This window comes from Somniosus microcephalus, chromosome 13, assembly GCF_052327205.1.
Source record: "Somniosus microcephalus isolate GS21.2 chromosome 13, FLI_Smic_1.0, whole genome shotgun sequence".
Lineage (NCBI taxonomy): Eukaryota > Metazoa > Chordata > Chondrichthyes > Squaliformes > Somniosidae > Somniosus > Somniosus microcephalus.
Genome location: NC_140999.1, coordinates 141,941,601 through 141,957,958, shown reverse-complemented (window position 1 = coordinate 141,957,958; position 16,358 = coordinate 141,941,601). Strand labels below are relative to the sequence as shown.

At 39.6% G+C, this 16,358-nt stretch overlaps 1 protein-coding gene across 4 annotated transcripts in view; it reads right to left on the bottom strand.

Annotated features, from left to right (window-relative positions):
* Window positions 1-322: 322 nt before the first annotated feature.
* The window catches only part of adnpb (activity-dependent neuroprotector homeobox b), a 38,760-nt gene continuing 22,724 nt past the window's right edge, over window positions 323-16,358 (bottom strand). For 2 of the 4 annotated variants that reach the window (XM_086005310.1, XM_086005308.1), the window contains exons 2-5: window positions 15,949-15,994; window positions 12,197-12,309; window positions 5,915-6,007; window positions 323-4,965 (exon numbers count right to left, since the gene is read on the bottom strand). In XM_086005310.1, coding sequence (XP_085861436.1) covers window positions 1,315-4,965; window positions 5,915-6,007; window positions 12,197-12,304 — 3,852 coding nt within the window. In that variant the 5' untranslated portion in view covers window positions 12,305-12,309; window positions 15,949-15,994 and the 3' untranslated portion in view covers window positions 323-1,314. Of the gene's footprint in view, window positions 4,966-5,914; window positions 6,008-12,196; window positions 12,310-13,277; window positions 13,457-15,948; window positions 15,995-16,358 lie in introns of all 4 variants that reach the window. The other 2 variants (XM_086005311.1, XM_086005309.1) reach the window with 2 other exon arrangements.

The window sequence follows — 16,358 nt, the reverse complement described above, 5'->3', positions numbered from 1 at the left end:
CAGACTAGGAATGCAGAACTAAAGATGCAAAAAAAATATCAAAAATAAGCAAATAGAATGTCATTCCTGCCCATTTGTTGTTGCGTTAAAATGGCTAAATTTGTAAATTTATTATAAAGCATATCCAAAAAAAGTGTCTAACACTTGAGATGAGAAAACAGCTTTTATTTTGAAGATGTGAAGTTGAAAAAATGCTGTTTAATTAAATTTAACGGATCTTTGTGAAAACATCTGTTAAGGGGAACTGCATTTTTATTTTTAAAACTTCCCACCATCTCAAGTCCATAACGTAAAATGCATGTAAATATCATACACAATTAAGTACGATAAAGCATTTTATTTTCCAGAAGTGTAAATGAAAAGTACAAAGGAAAATAAAGATCACAAAAATGAAATTTACTACAGACACTATTACATAGATGATACAATGTATACAAACACCACAGTGGTGTTTATCCCTAACATGTAACCTCGAAATAGGCAAAACCCAGCATTTCTAAATATTTGCCATGTTTTACCCAATTCACCACGTGTGCTGATCCAAAACATAAGTTAGTGAAATCAGCATATTATGAATTTCATTTCTAGTTCTGTAAGTAATTTAGGTTGAAGGGAGACTTTAAAAATGCATTAACATTTGAAATGCCAGTAACCATCAATATTGGAGCAAAGGATACATTAAACAGCAATTTGCCATATTACAGTAAGGCCAGTTTTTATGTTCAGTAAGCTACTGGCCAAATGCTACCAAAGTTGTATAAGGATATGTGCAATAAAAACTAGTTTATAATAATGTTGACAGACACTACAGCACAACCTCCTTCAAGCAGTTATCAAGTGAACTAAATGCTGCATTTATTTAACAGCAGGGGTATCACTAAAAAAAGGTGAATCATACAGTAAATCTAGAACAAGTACACAAGACCTATACGATAAGCTTCACTTATAATGGCTCTAAAAGACTGTAGAAATATACATTCCAGCTACGCAGACCGAGTAAATGAATAAAACAAACTTAAAGGTCTTATTGAAATCTATAGTACAGTACACTGTTAACCAATAAGTACATGTTGGCCTTTCACTACCATAGGTAAATGAGAAAACATTTAGAAAGTAAATTACAATATGCCACTTTTGTACAACTGTAAAGCAACCCGAAGGCAGAATGCAACTAAACCTGCTGCATTTTAACGCCTCCTCTGCCTGTAATTCTGTACCTCTGAATAGTCCTTCAAATTTTATACACTGGCTCCTTTCATTTTAAGATTCTGCACACATTTCACAGCAAGAGAGACTCCAAAACAAGTCAAACTTCTATGCAGGCTGACTACTTAGCCCAACACCAGATGATGAGCCACAAACCGGTTCTGCCACATTATCTGAAAGACCATCATTTGACTGATCGAGGAGCTGATCAAGCTCCTCAGCTTCACTATCTGCTGTGTTACCTTGCCACTCCAACAGTGGATTAGACAAACTTTCCTCATTCTCTGGCGAAACATTCTTCCATTCAGGCTGTTCTTTGGCCCACTTTTCTTCTTCATTTTGGAAAGGCTCTCCACTCCACTCAGCTGGACCTTCTGTCCAGTTCTGTTCATCACTTTCTAATGCAGCTTTTGTTTCAGAGGACCGTGTGGGCTCCTGCTCCTCTTCACTTTGGGATGCATCATCTGTCCACGGTCGTTTGATCCAAAACTCTTGTTTGAGTTCAGATGAAACATCCTCCTGATCAGATGCTTGTGGAGATGCTAGTCCATCCTCAGTCGGAGAAACACCATCTTTACATTCCGAGAATTCTTCAGAATCCTCACTTTCTGATTCTTTATCTTTTGATTCTGAAGCTGGCTCAGGATATTGCTCCTCTTCCATATTTGATTCATCATCCTTCAGCGCCAATGCAGGTTTTTGCAATTCATTACTCAACATTTCAGAAGTTTCTTCTCTACCCATTTCAGTTGATGGCAAATCTTCACCTGCACAAGTATTTGAAGCATTTTCCTCCACCATCTCAGAGCTCATATTTGAAGCATTTTCCTCTACCATCTCAGAGCTCATATTTGAAGGGCTTCCCTCCACCATCTCAGAGCTCATATTTGAAGGGCTTCCCTCCACCATCTCAGCGCTCTTGATTGAAGGGCTTCCCTCCACCATCTGAGAACTCAAATCTAAAGCAGTTCCCTCCGCCATGTCAGAACTCACATTTGAAGGACTTTCCTCCACCATCTCAGCGCTCTTGATTGAAGGGGTTTCCTCTACCATCTGAGCACTCAAATCTAATGGTGTTCCCTCCACCATCTCAGAGCTCACGTTTGAAGGACTTTCTTCCATCTGAGTGCTCAAATCTAAAGCACTTCCCTCCATTTTTTCTGAGCTCTGGCTCGAAGCACCTCCCTCTACCTTTTCTGAGTTTGGATTTGAATTTTCCTCCATTTGGGAGCTCAAATCCAAAACACTTGCCTCCACCTTTTCTGATCCCAGATTCAAATCTCTTTTCTCTTTCTCGGTCTTCCGATTCACTTTCTCCGAGTTTGGTTTTGAACTGGCGGATTCTTTGCCACCTACTTCTTTGTTATTTAACATATTCCAAGTAGGCCCAAAGTCCATATTGTGCTTTACCTTTCGCAACTCCATCATGTTAAATCCCAGCAATACCTTGGGCCTGTACTTCTCACAATCCCGAACACATTTCTTCCTCTTATTGCTGAAGTGTGAGGCAATGTCCGATTTCCATAACCATAAGCCAGCTGCCAACTTTTCAATTTCCCTTCGATTTGGGTAGGGTTGCTTGTTAAAGTAGTTTGTGAGAAACATTTTTCTGGCCTCGTAGGACTCGTCCTCATAGCCCTTTGGATCAATAGCCAAAACTATTGGCTCCTCCAGTTTTTCCTCTCCCAAGGTAAAACTCTGGACAGTCTCCTCACCATCCAATTTCCTTTTTTTCATTAAAGCAAAGTCCCCATATTCATACTCATATTCACGTTTCATGGGCATTACACTTGGTGAGTGTGTTACCTTGGCATGAGCAAGACTTCGATCTTGACCATTTTGTGCTTTTCCAACACCTCTACAGTGTACCAGATGCAATGTTATAGTAGAGGCGGTCATGTTACTCGTGTAGACTCCCAAACAGTGAATGCATTTATAGGTGAGTTTTTTCTCCACTGGATGAATGGTTTGTATCACCTGATGCCGTTCCCTCAGATGGTGAGCCAAAGCATCCGATATCGGGCCCTTCAAAATAGAGAAACACAACGGGCAAAGGGTTTTTCCAACATCATTTTTATAGGGAATTTGGGTTTGAGGTATAGAATTCAAATCTGGCTTTATTTTAGATTTGACCTGTGGTTTTGGCTGCTGCAACTGCCCTTCTGGCTTTCTGAATGTTAAGTTCTGATTCTGGGGTCGGTAGTTTGCATTCTCCATTGAGGGACTCTCAGAAATACTGTATGTAGTTACAAGGAGTTGTATATTACTGCGACTACCCTTCTGTGTAGACAAATCAAAAGTTAATGTTGACTCAGTCTTGGGTCCCACTTCTTCATCAATGTGAAGGATTCTTACATGTTCAGCCATCTTTTCAACATCATTGAAAGTGGAACGGCAGTAGGGACACGACAGTCCATGTATAAGCATATGGTTAAGCAGTGTTTCACTGGGTAAATAACGGTTGCAGTAGAGACACTTGCTCGTGAAACTGTTGATCTTCTGAATATAATTAGCTACGGCCTGGATCTTTTCAGCTTTATGCTCCTTTTCAAAGTGTATGCTATACACACTTTCTGGGAAAAGCTCATTACACATTGTGCAGATCTTCCATTTCTGAGCAGCAGAACCAGCCAATGCAGAGCTCTGTGTAGCAGAATTAGTGAGGCCTGCTGGAGAAGTTAATGACTTTACCGCTGAACTGGACAATCCTTGCATCCTTTGTGCTTGAGAAATACTGAACTGCGACTGTTTCATTGACAATTGACTGGACGCACTGTTACCGGTCAAGCTTCCTGACTGAACATTATATTGCATCTGAGATGGCCGCCTCTGTTCTCCAGCACTAACTCCATATTGCCTACCATTGCCACTGGAGATTAACTGTTTTACTGTTTGTGATCGCTGCTGAAGGGAAACTGGCAAACCACCTGGCAGTGGGAGTCTAATTTGTTGCCCCAAAGAATAGTTATGCGCCATTGATGAAATGGCATATTTTGGTGGCAGACGACCAGTACTCGACATAAGATTGACTGCAGAATTCTGTGCGCTTTTGGACATGGATACACGATTCATATTCTGCTGCATTGAAGTTTTAATACTCTGATAATTTGCGGCAGCTAGAGAAGGCTTATCGTGTGGCTTTGGTGCTATCAACATCAAGGGCTTTGATCTTGGTACTACCACATTAGTATGCCCTATCATTGCTGTTACTTGGTATCCTATTCGTTCATGGTCTTCAATAACATGCTGCACCAAGGCCTCGTAAGTCTTGGGTATGAAGAGACAACGTTTGCAATGTACAGTCCCATCATCTCGTCCATTAGGGGCAGAAAATGTGCCATTCACCGACTTGTCTCCTGTTCTCGCCACATAAGGCGCTGCCACATGTTGAAAATGTTCCCTGTAAATATGTTTCCTGACAACATCATACAGAGGATCTCGGTAGGTACACTTCTTACAGTAATAGACTGCTTGCTCCACGCTGTCAGCATGTTTCAGTTTAAGATTGCCATCCTGCTTTGACTTTTCATTGTGTGCATTCTTGCCTCCACTGGGTACTTTCCAGAGAGGAACATGAAAAATCTTGATATGGGTCTCCAGGGTCTTTCTGTCAGCATTGTATGGACAATAAGGGCAATTTATCAGGATTTTGTTTTCAAAATCTTCACTATGAACATTTCTGAAGTGGCTCTTGTAGGCAGAAAAAAATTTGGATGCAAAAGGACAAGCACTGCAGCAAAATGGTTTTGTACGATAATCCTGAAAATATAAAACAGCAGCAGTTATTATTGTTCAGTCTACATAGGTACAATTTAAATTAGTCCAATTTTGTTTTCATTGTGATTAAAACAAAGGTACACATAGATTGCCTGCCAGCCATATATTCCTTCACCCAAAAATGCTATGGATAAGAATATTTCTGAATTTTAAATATACTAAAAAGATTGCTCTAAAGTAGATTACACAGTCACTACACTGAGATATGACTGATACTATTTTCACAATGACAAATTGTGCTTATATTCCACTTAGTGTAAAAGGCTGGAAACACCTGAAAAATTATTGCAGGTACATTTTACCGTGTTTCATTTATACATTAAAGGAATCGGCATTAGAATGCCAAGTATGTCACATTCTGTAACAATACTCTAGTTTAAACGAGATCACTTTCTGTACAGATGTACAAAGATTTTTTTAAATGCAAAATATTTATGGCCAATAAAAAAATTGTTTTTTTGGTATATCAAAGTTTTGTACCTATCCTAAATGTGAATTAATTACATTGAAAGTTGACAGTACACCTCTGAACTGGTGTTGCCTTTAGCCTGTGAACAATACATGTTGCTTCAAAATCAGATTCCATAGTTGGGAAAAAAAAATTCATGCCATCACTAAATGTACTTTTAACAACTTATGAAGAGCAGCTGACTCCCTGCCTTAAGTTTATATAAAATCTGGAATCCACCATAGAAACAATCTCAATGTTTTTATCTGCCAGCACTGTAGATTTACTAAACTATGGACTCAAGTTTCAACTCATCAAATCACTAATTATAATAGTTAAAAACAGACATGCACAATGGATTAGTAAAAAAATATTTTAACCAATAAAGCCCACCCTGCTAATTAGATATAACTCTGAATGAAGCGTTAAAGAAATATACAATAATGTAAGAATCAACACTTCCAGTATAGAAATTAAACTAACCTGTAGCTTTGTAGAAGAAGGGTCCCAAAGCGAGACATCGTCCCACGTAGTGTTCTTCAGGTAGAAGTCATTTGGTTCGAACTGTTTGAAATCCTGGAAGAACAGTTTTAGTTGTATATAAATAATATATAAAAAAGATTTTTAATACATTATTTTTTTTATTCTTTGTCATTAAGTAAAAACCTTCCACTGAAACTTTGCATCAGAGCAACAGATTTTAATTTTCTTCTCTCCCAAAGGGAATGCAAAAAGTATAAATTACAATCACTTCAAACAGACCAAGCAGCAACATGTCAACATAAACTTCATATCGTGCAGTATTGCTTTACAGAGTAGCAACTTCTCCAATAGTCAGTAAATTCCTTCAAGTGTGTGTACAAATCAGCAGTGATTGAGTTCAAAACTAGTTTCTTATTCTGGCTCAGAGGACAAAAATTAAAAGTTTAAATCCTTGATTGTGTGGTTATCCTTAAAAAAAACTTCCACACAAAGTTAGTAAAAAACATCCTATGTTTGAAATTAATGGGAGCATAAAAGGAATTGATTTCAAATAAGAATTAGCACGAATTCTCAGAGCTTAATTTGGCTCCCAGTCAAATAGAGGTCAGAGAAAAAACATACATTATGTTAAATTTATCCTCACTCTCAAATCCTGATCGAAACTCTTAACTAAAAGAGCCAAATGCAGTCCCCATCAACTGTTGAGGTACGAATATTTTCACCAGATACCAAATTCAGTTGTGTGGTTATGTGCTCACGCCACTTTCCCAAATTGTTATCCTTGGCCAAGGCGCAATTAGCAATAACACAATTTTTTGAGATTAAAAAAAAAAGACCAGCAACAAGCACACAAACTACACACCCCTAAACAGATCGCAATGTGAAAATTTACCAATAAAAACAGTACTGGAAATTATTTAAAAAAAACATTTATATATGTGTCTAAATTTATTGGGGAAAAGCACTTTAGCTTATTCTGAGAAAAACAAAGTTATGAATTCAACACATCCGTGAGAGGGTATGGTTTCTTGAAAATCTTAAATTTCAATACAAAAATAAAATAAATTTTCAAATGTAACTGGGCCTGTTTTTAGATAAGCTAGAATTAACAGATGCAAAAGCAAATAAGCCATTGCACACTACAATGCAGCAGAGAGTGCTGAGAGTTTGGGTAAGTGCGAGAGTTCTTTAATTGTTATTTCTCTTTAAATCATTCTTGATAAGATTACTTAAGCAGTTTAAGTAAAGGGGAAAAGTTAAATATTTGGGATTCTGTTGGTTTAAGAAGAGTAAAACAAGGTTACACTGCAGTAGGAGTAAATTGGCACAGCAGGCAGTGGAAACCAGTTTTCTAACCAATCAGCAGGGGTGACTCATTTGGCTGTAAACAAACAAACAGTATAAAAAGACCAGTCCTAGTGCGAGTCAGCAGAGAGTGCTGTGAGTTTGGGTAAGTGGGGTGTTAGGTGCTCTTTTCAAACTTTAACTCTGTGGGTTGTAGTTAATAAGGCCTTTCTGGTGCAGAGTGACTGTTGGTAAACCATTTAACTGGTGTAATTAGAGGGATTGATTTAATTTAAATCCAATTAATTAAAGGGGATACCAGCATCTAAAATCGGACAGAGGGTGTCCATAACTAACAATAAAAAATTTAATTAATTACATAGAATGGAGCAGGTGATGTGTTACTGTTGCGAGATGTGGGAGCCGGTGGACCCCATTGAGGCTCACGGTGATTACGTCTGTGACAAGTGTCTGCTGCTACAGGAACTCCAGCTCCGTGTTGATGAGTTGGAGTCTGAGCTTCAGACACTGCTACACATCAGGGAGGGGGAGAAGTACCTGGACTCTGTGTATCAGGAGGTGGTCACACCTATGAAGTTAATTAATTCAGATGTAGCCCATGGTCAGGGACAGGACGGTGTGACTACGAGTGAGGCAGGTATGGGGATCCAGGAGGTAGAGCTGGAGGAGCCGCAGCCCTTGCTCTTGTCCAACAGGTTCGAGGTTCTTACTCCCTGTGGGGACAGGAGCAGGGACTGCAGGGAGGATGAGCAACCTGTCCACAGCACCGTGGAACGGGGGGGCCATTCAAGAGGGGGGAGTAAATAGAAATGTTGTAGTGGTAGGGGATAGTATTATTAGGGGGATAGATAAGAGTTCTCTGCAGCCGAGAGCGAGAGTCCCGAAGGCTGTGTTGCCTACCCGGTACCAGGGTTAAGGACATCTCCTCTGGGCTGGAAAGAAACTTGGTGGGAGGGGGTGGATCCAGTTGTCGTGGTCCATGTTGGTACAAACGACGTAGATAGGACTAGGAAGCCGGTTCTGTTAAAGGAGTATGAGCAGCTAGGGGTCAAATTAAAAAACAGAACCTCAAGGGTAATAATCTCTGGATTATTACCTGAGCCACGAACGAATTTGGCTAGGACAAATAAAATTAGAGAGTTAAATGCGTGGCTCAAAGACCGGTGTGAGAGAAATGGGTTTTGCTTCCTCGGACACTGGCACCAGTACTGGGGCAGGAGGGAGCTGTTCCGTTGGGACATGCTTCACTTGGCCAGTGCTGGGACTAGAGTCCTGGCGGATCATATAACTAGGGCTGTAGAGAGGGCTTTAAACTAACTAGTGGGGGGGGAGGTTCCTAGAGAGCAAATAATAAAAATGACAACAGAGAAGGTCATAGACTTAGGTAGCAGAGGGGAAATTAAAAACCAGAGCGTGTCAGGAAGGGGCAGAAGGTATGGAGTAAAAGGTAAAGTAATAAAAAGGGCAAAAGCAGGAACTAAGTGTCACAAAACATATTTGAAAGTTCTCTATCTGAAAACACGTAGCATTTGTAACAAAATAGACGAGTTAATGGCACAAATAACTACATATGGGTATGATCTTGTGGCCATTACAGAAACATGGCTGCAGGGTGACAATGCCTGGGAATTAAACATACCAGGTTATTTAACGATCAGGAAGGACAGGCAGGAAGGAAGGGGAGGCTATGTTAATAAAGGAAGGAATCACTGTAATAGAGAGAAATGATATTGGGTCAAAAGATCAGGACAATGAAACAGTTTGGGTGGAGATATGGAATAATAAGGGGAAAAAAAACACTAGTGGGCGTAGTCTATAGGCCTCTGAACAGTTGCAACACTGTCGGACGGAGTATCAATCAGGAAATAGTTGAGGCTTGTAATAAGGGAACATCTATAATTATGGGGGATTTTAACTATCATATTAATTGGACAAATCAAATTGGGCAGGGCTGCCTTGAGGATGCGTTCATTGAGTGTATTAGGGATTGGTTTCTTGAGCAGTATGTAACTGAACCGACCAGGGGGCAAGCAACCTTAGATCTGGTCCTGTGTAATGAGACAGGATTAATTAAAAATGTCCTAGTAAAGGATCCCCTTGGAATGAGTGACCATAACATGGTTGAATTCCATATTCAATTAGAGGGTGAGAAGGTTGGATCTCAAACAAGCATGCTAAGCTTGAATAAAGGAGACTATGAAGGTATGAGAGCGGAATTGAGTAGAGTGGATTGGGAAAATAGATTAAAGGGTAAGACGATACATGATCAGTGGTGTACATTTAAGGAGTTATTTTACAACTTCCAAAAAATATATATTCCACTGAGAAGAAAAGGGTGTAAAAGAAAAGACAGCCATCCGTGGCTAAGTAAAGAAATTAAGGATAGTATTCGACTAAAAACAAGGGCATATAAGGTAGCCAAATCTAGTGGGAGGATAGAGGATTGGGAAAACTTTAAAAGACAGCAAAAAATAACAAAAAGATTGATTAAGAAAGGGAAGATAGATTATGAAAGTAAATTAGCAAAAAATACAAAAGCAGATAGTAAGAGTTTTTATAGTTATATAAAAAGAAAAAGGGTGGCTAAAGTAAATGTTGGTCCCTTAGAGGATGAGACCGGGAAATGGTGGGAAATATGGAGATGGCAAAAACACTGAATGAATATTTTGTATCAGTCTTTACAGTAGAGGACACTAAGAATATCCCAACACTGGACAAACAGGGGGCTATGGGGGGGGGGAGGAGCTAAACACGATCAAAATCACTAAGGAAGTGGTACTTGGTAAAATAATGGGACTCAAGGCGGTTAAATCACCTGGACCTGATGGCTTACATCCTAGGGTCTTGAGGGAAGTGGCGGTAGGGATTGTGGATGCTTTAGTAATAATTTTCCAAAACTCCCTGGACTCAGCAAAGGTCCCGGCAGACTGGAAAACTGCTAATGTAACACCCTTATTTAAAAAGGGCAGTAGACAGAAGGCTGGAAACTATAGACCGGTTAGCCTAACATCTGCGGTAGGTAAAATTTTGGAGTCCATTATTAAGGAGACAGTAACAGGACATTTGGATAATCATAATTTAATAGGACAAAGTCAGCATGGTTTTATGAAGGGGAAGTCTGACAAATTTGCTGGAGTTCTTTGAGGAAGTAACATATAGGGTGGATAAAGGGGAACCAGTGGATGTAGTGTATTTAGACTTCCAAAAGGCATTTGACAAGGTGCCACACAAAAGATTATTGCTTAAGATAAAAAATCACAGGATTAGGGGTAATATTCTGGCATGGATAGAGGATTGGCTATCTAACAGAAGGCAGAGAGTTGGGATATATGGTTCATTCTCAGACTGGCAATCAGTAACTAGTGGTGTTCCGCAGGGGTCAGTGCTGGGTCCCCAACTCTTTACAATCTATATTAACGATTTGGAGGAGGGGACAGAGTGTAACATATCAAAGTTTGCAGATGATACTAAGATGGGAGGGAAAGTAGTGAGTGAGGAGGACATAAAAAACCTGCAAGGGGACATAGGCTAAGTAAGTGGGCAGAGATTTGGCAGATGGAATACAATACTGGAAAGTGTGAGGTTATGCACTTTGGCAGGAAAAATCGTAGAGCAAGTTATTATCTTAATGGCAAGAAACTGGAAAGTACTGAAGTATAAAGGGATCTGGGGGTCCTGGTGCACGAAACTCAAAAGGTTAGTATGCAGGTGCAGCAAGTGATTAAGAAGGCCAATGGAATGTTGGCTTTCATTGCTAGGGGGATAGAATATAAAAATAGGGAGGTATTGCTTCAGTTGTACAAGGTATTGGTGAGACCGCACCTGGAATACTGCATACAGTTTTGGTGTCCATACTTAAGAAAAGACATACTTGCTCTCGAGTCAGTACAAAGAAGGTTCACTCGGTTAATCCCGGGGATGAGGAGAGGTTGAGTAGATTGGGACTCTATTCATTGGAGTTCAGAAGAATGAGAGGCGATCTTATTGAAACATATAAGATTGTGAAGGGGTTGGATCGGGTGGATGCGGGGAGGATGTTCCCGATGATGGGTGAAACTAGAACTAGGGGGCATAGTCTTAGAATAAGGGGCTGCTCTTTCAAAACTGAGATGAGGAGGAACTACTTCACTCAAGAGGGTGGTAGGTCCATGGAATATGCTGCCCCAAAAAGATGTAGAAGCTACATCATTACATAAATTTAAAACAGAAATAGACAGTTTCCTAGAAATAAAGGGAATTAAGGGTTACGGGGAGCGGGCAGGAATTTGGACATGAGTCTAGGTTTGGATCGGACATGGCCCTGTGGGTAGCACAGCGGGCCCAGGGGCCGTGTAGCCTGATCCTGCTCCTATTTCGTGTGTTTTATTCTGTTAGATTCAGGAGATGGTTCTGTGATAGTAGATTGGCGGTTAGGATCAGATCAGCCATGATCTTATTGAATGGCGGAGCAGGCTCGAGGGGCCGATTGGCCTACTCCTGCTCCTATTTCTTATATTCTTATGTTCAGATGTGAGTACACGGTAGTTTGCTGACAAGACAGCAAGAATCTTGATCTACTTAGAATTATACAGACAACAGTCATTAAGAAACAACTCTAAGAAAACAATCTCATGACGTTCTGACCAGCACCCCAAGAAGCAATTTCCTCTGTAACCATGTACACAAGGAGCATCAAGCATAAGCAGAGTAAAGCTCTCTCTAATAATCTGATACATCGAACTCAGAAGAGCACCTTTTATTGCAACAATGTAACATTTTCCCCACATCAGCTGCCTGTGTAGCTCCTCTGCGCAAGTCTACAACGTGGAAATGGTAGGTTCTAGATTATTGTGTTATGGACTTAGGGCTCCAATAATTACACAAACTCATTGCCTTTTAAACTCTTAAAGCTAACAAAAGGGAGTTTTATATCAGTATGTGAGGGGATGGGATTTGAATCCAGTTTCACCTCCTCCAAAAACAAAAATTTCTACTTACCTCTATATGATCTTTACAATAATCCAAGCCAATATCTGTAAGGATCTTTTTCACTGTTTTACGAGCCTTTCTTAGATTTGCAAGGTTGTTGACAGGAAGCTGGTACATAGTTTCTGTTTGGGACAAAAGGGCACAGGTAAGCCTCCATGGAAGTATTTTCAATATACAATTAGTGTGATATGACTTAAGTGAGCATGCTTAATTATGAAAAGCAAGTGAAAATACTGTATGGGTAAAGGTAATATTCAGGTAACTTGCAACTTTTTTTTTTTTTTTTATATTTGTTTCTGCTTTCTTCAATTTCCTGACCACTGCCCCACTCCAACATCAGTTGTTTTCAATTTTTTAAGATTTAACTGATTCAAGTACAATGCTGAACTGCACACTGGTGTCAGGTCAGTTCAGTTGCAAACTGACCAATCAAATTCAGTTGCAAGTGGGCAGGTTGGGAGTAGAAAGCTGCACAGAACAGATATGCACTGGCATTGTGGATTTCACTGAGGATGAAGCAAGCTATGATAACACAATGGCATGTCATGGAATGCATTTTTCACTTTTTGGTACATCTGAAGGATAGTGACCACCAATACTTAGTGACACAAAATGATGAGACAGAGTTCCATGCCTGCAATTCAACTACATGGCGAATTTTCCCATTTCAGCTGCATTGCTGTAATGAAATGCTAAGCAGAGGCCAACATCTTTCTCATGAGGAAAATCCAGGAAAGTCATCACTGCTCTGCTCTCCTACACCTTAAGCAGGTGGCTCACAGCAGCACTAGCAGAGGACTTGGAGTAGGTTCCGACACTGTCCAACACACTTGTGTTGTGGCACACAGAGTATTAGATTTGTGGAACAGATTCTCAGCAACAAGTTTGTTTTCAAATAACTCAATTCAAAAAGAATGGGGTAAATAACTGATAGACATCGAGGTTGGAGACCATAGGAATAGCTACAATCTGAAATAATAACAACTCCACAGGAAACAATGGTTCCTAATGCTGCTGTGGCTCAGCTGCTGTTGATTTCAGTGGTGGAGATATATGGATGGATGAATATTCTGGAGTTTTGTTTGATTACCTTTTGGAATGAGGGAATGTTTATGCGGAGCTTTCCTTCAGGAGATTAAATGTGTGGGGTAGAATCCATGATAAGGTAGATTGTGTATGGTCTGTGGAGCAAGCGAGCTTGATGGACCAAATAGCCTTTTCTTGTTCCATGCTTTATGTTCTCATGTACCCTTTCATCAATAATGCTATCTTTGCAAAACAGAGAACACACTTCAAGTGATGTGACCAGGTAGAATCACAATGCAGCATTTAATTAACCTCAATGTCCAGCTTCTTGAATAGAGTTATAAGTAAGCAAAATATTGCAGGCATCAGGGAAATTAAAGACGAGTCAGATTTAAATCTTGCTGTCAGTTTTAACAAAATTGCCGTACTGGCTTGTAAAGTAAAATACAATTCTAGCCATGTACCCGTGTTTTAAAATAACCAAACCAAGGGTAAATAGGTGAAGTCACAAAATGTTATAGCAAATAAAACTTAATACAAACACTAACATAAGCCAGACACTAAATTAGGTGCATTCAAAATATTCTGAATCTAATTTTGATTATTGCTTTATTTCCTCTTCCTTCCTTTCCCTTATTAGCTCTTGACTACCAAGTAATTCAGAGTGCCTGGTTTAGTTTCCCTTAGCACACAACTGTTCAACTTGCAACCTTAGGGCTCCATATGGCACTCAAATCTTCGAAATCCAGCCCTCAAAAACTAGGAAACTCTGTTCTATTTGTGTTTAAATTCTCTATTTCCTAGTTTGTCCCTTTTGAATTTTGTGGACTTTGAGGTTTAGAAATGGCAGTTCTTAGCACTTGTTGCCTTATGGGTGAATAAATCCTCAAAAGACTGGCTAGTACAAGCACCATGAAATATATGCAAATTAAAGGGAACATGGCATTACATTTTATACAGCCTCGGAGGCTTTGTGGTACATACTTGTGGAGCCCACAAAAACTTGGATATCTGTGTTAACACACAGAATGACACCTGAACACACATGGATTAGGGAGGAAGGGAACATCTGACCGACTAAGGACAGCACTAAAAAAGCAATATACTGAATAGGAAAACATTTACAAATTCGAGAGGATTGTGTTTTACAAAGTACAGCTTTTCTGTACAACATATTCTACAGTTCTGTACTTCTAAATCTCCTGCATTAAACAGTTGTGTGATGTTAATACTGAAATGTATTCATTTTCGCAAGATGTCTGTTGGAAATTGAATTACGCTGTTCAGACCTGAATGGGTTTGATTCTGGTTTGTGGTGAGGTAGCGGAGACAACAATGTCCCTGCTGCGAAGTGTGTGTATATATGGATGTTTAGCCAGAATAAAATTGACCTAGTACTGTATGTGGTGGCCTCCAACAACCTGACAAAATTCATTGTCTAGATTCATACATGAAGAATGGTCACTTTTGTGAGGCAGTACAGTACCCACGAAACCAAACCTAACCAAGAGTCAGCACTTTCAGGAGAGGGGAGGACAGAGAAAAGTTGGGAATAATTAAAAACTATTGGGGGCAGGAGGGGGGCGTGTGAACAATGGATTACAGCATGTCTATTTAAAGAAATATTACAAAACATTCCAGGGGTGGATCAAATTGATATAGTAAGAGACAATGAGTTTGTGCCCAAGATCGTCCATAGTTATTAATACCCCTAGGTTAGACAGTAGTAAATGTAGAAGCCTCAGAGCAAGTGATATGATCAACGTTCCCCTCCCTCCTGGGGAAATGTATGGCACATATTCTCTGAACACAAGATAAAGTAGGCTTACGAGCATATGATTAAATTTTGTAAATTTCAAAGTGTCAAATTTTCCTTTAATTAAAATCACTGGTGTACATAGTTCATAATCAGACTTTTAAAAGAGAATCTGTAATGGGTAAAATCACTGCAATGATATGTGCTGACATACAGACCAGAATGGTCCCAGGTTTGATCATTGGTCTGTGATGAGCTATCTGATTTCAGCTGGGGCAGTGTGGGTACTATAATTAGCTTCAATGTCCCAGGCAAGAAAGATGGGGAAAAAAGCCAGCCAGGGTTTCCAATTAGTTTCCGTTGCTGGAAAGCACACATGTGGACAACGTGAGGACAGGTTCAGGCTCCAATGAAATGCTCGCCACACTCAAATAGTCTTCTGACATTCACTGCCCAGGCACTCACATGAAGAACAACCATTAGGCAAGGTACTGGAGGTTGCTAGTGCTTCTGGAACTATACCACACCATGTTCAGAGCACAAACTGGAAAATATTTAACAATACTTCTATGACAGTTATAGACAGCAGCAGAAGTTTGTTTTTACACAAATTTTAAAATCTTGTGAAAAGCATACGGCAGACTCGAGTCTTACATTCAGGACAAGTTTCCTGGAATGAGGCTCAAATTTAAGGGGAACCTGAATGCCAATTGCTTTCAGCTGAGAAGGAAACGTATTTGAATTACTGATTAACGGGAAGTGTCCACATAATCAAAAAAAGTTCCAAATTGCAGCTAGGAGAGACATTTGTCTGCTAGGAAGTTATAGAAGCTTCTTCCACATATACAATGTACTTATTAGAAATCAGTGTGCATGCCCTGGAGGCCGCACACACCAGAAAATGTAATATTTGGAACAACAGATGTAGTCCAAATTTAATGCTGCAATATATTTATATACATTAAATAAAACATCTCACCTGAACTTTTGTCCCCAGATTTAACAGTTTGCTGATGAGGGGATTTCTGTAGGAAATAAAGTACAACTTTTGACTAATACTATTAAACTAAAAAAGATGAAAATACAGATGAGAAACACACTAAGCTTTTAAAAAAAAAGTATCAGAGTTACAATGCCTTAGCCACTAGGGAAATTAAAATGAGTCCATAACAAATCAAAGTTACAGTCAGAGAGGAAACACTGATCGACAAAGTCACTAAACTGCAGGCATGTGAAACTAATTGGAGGCAAATTTGTCTATCGTCCTCAATGATGTGTTGGACATTCATAAAGGATGTCTTCACAGGTCAAAGAATTGTTCCACTCTTTTCAAAGATGCATTTTTGGTGCATTCACCTGGGATCTAGTATGCTACACTTGCCATTTTAA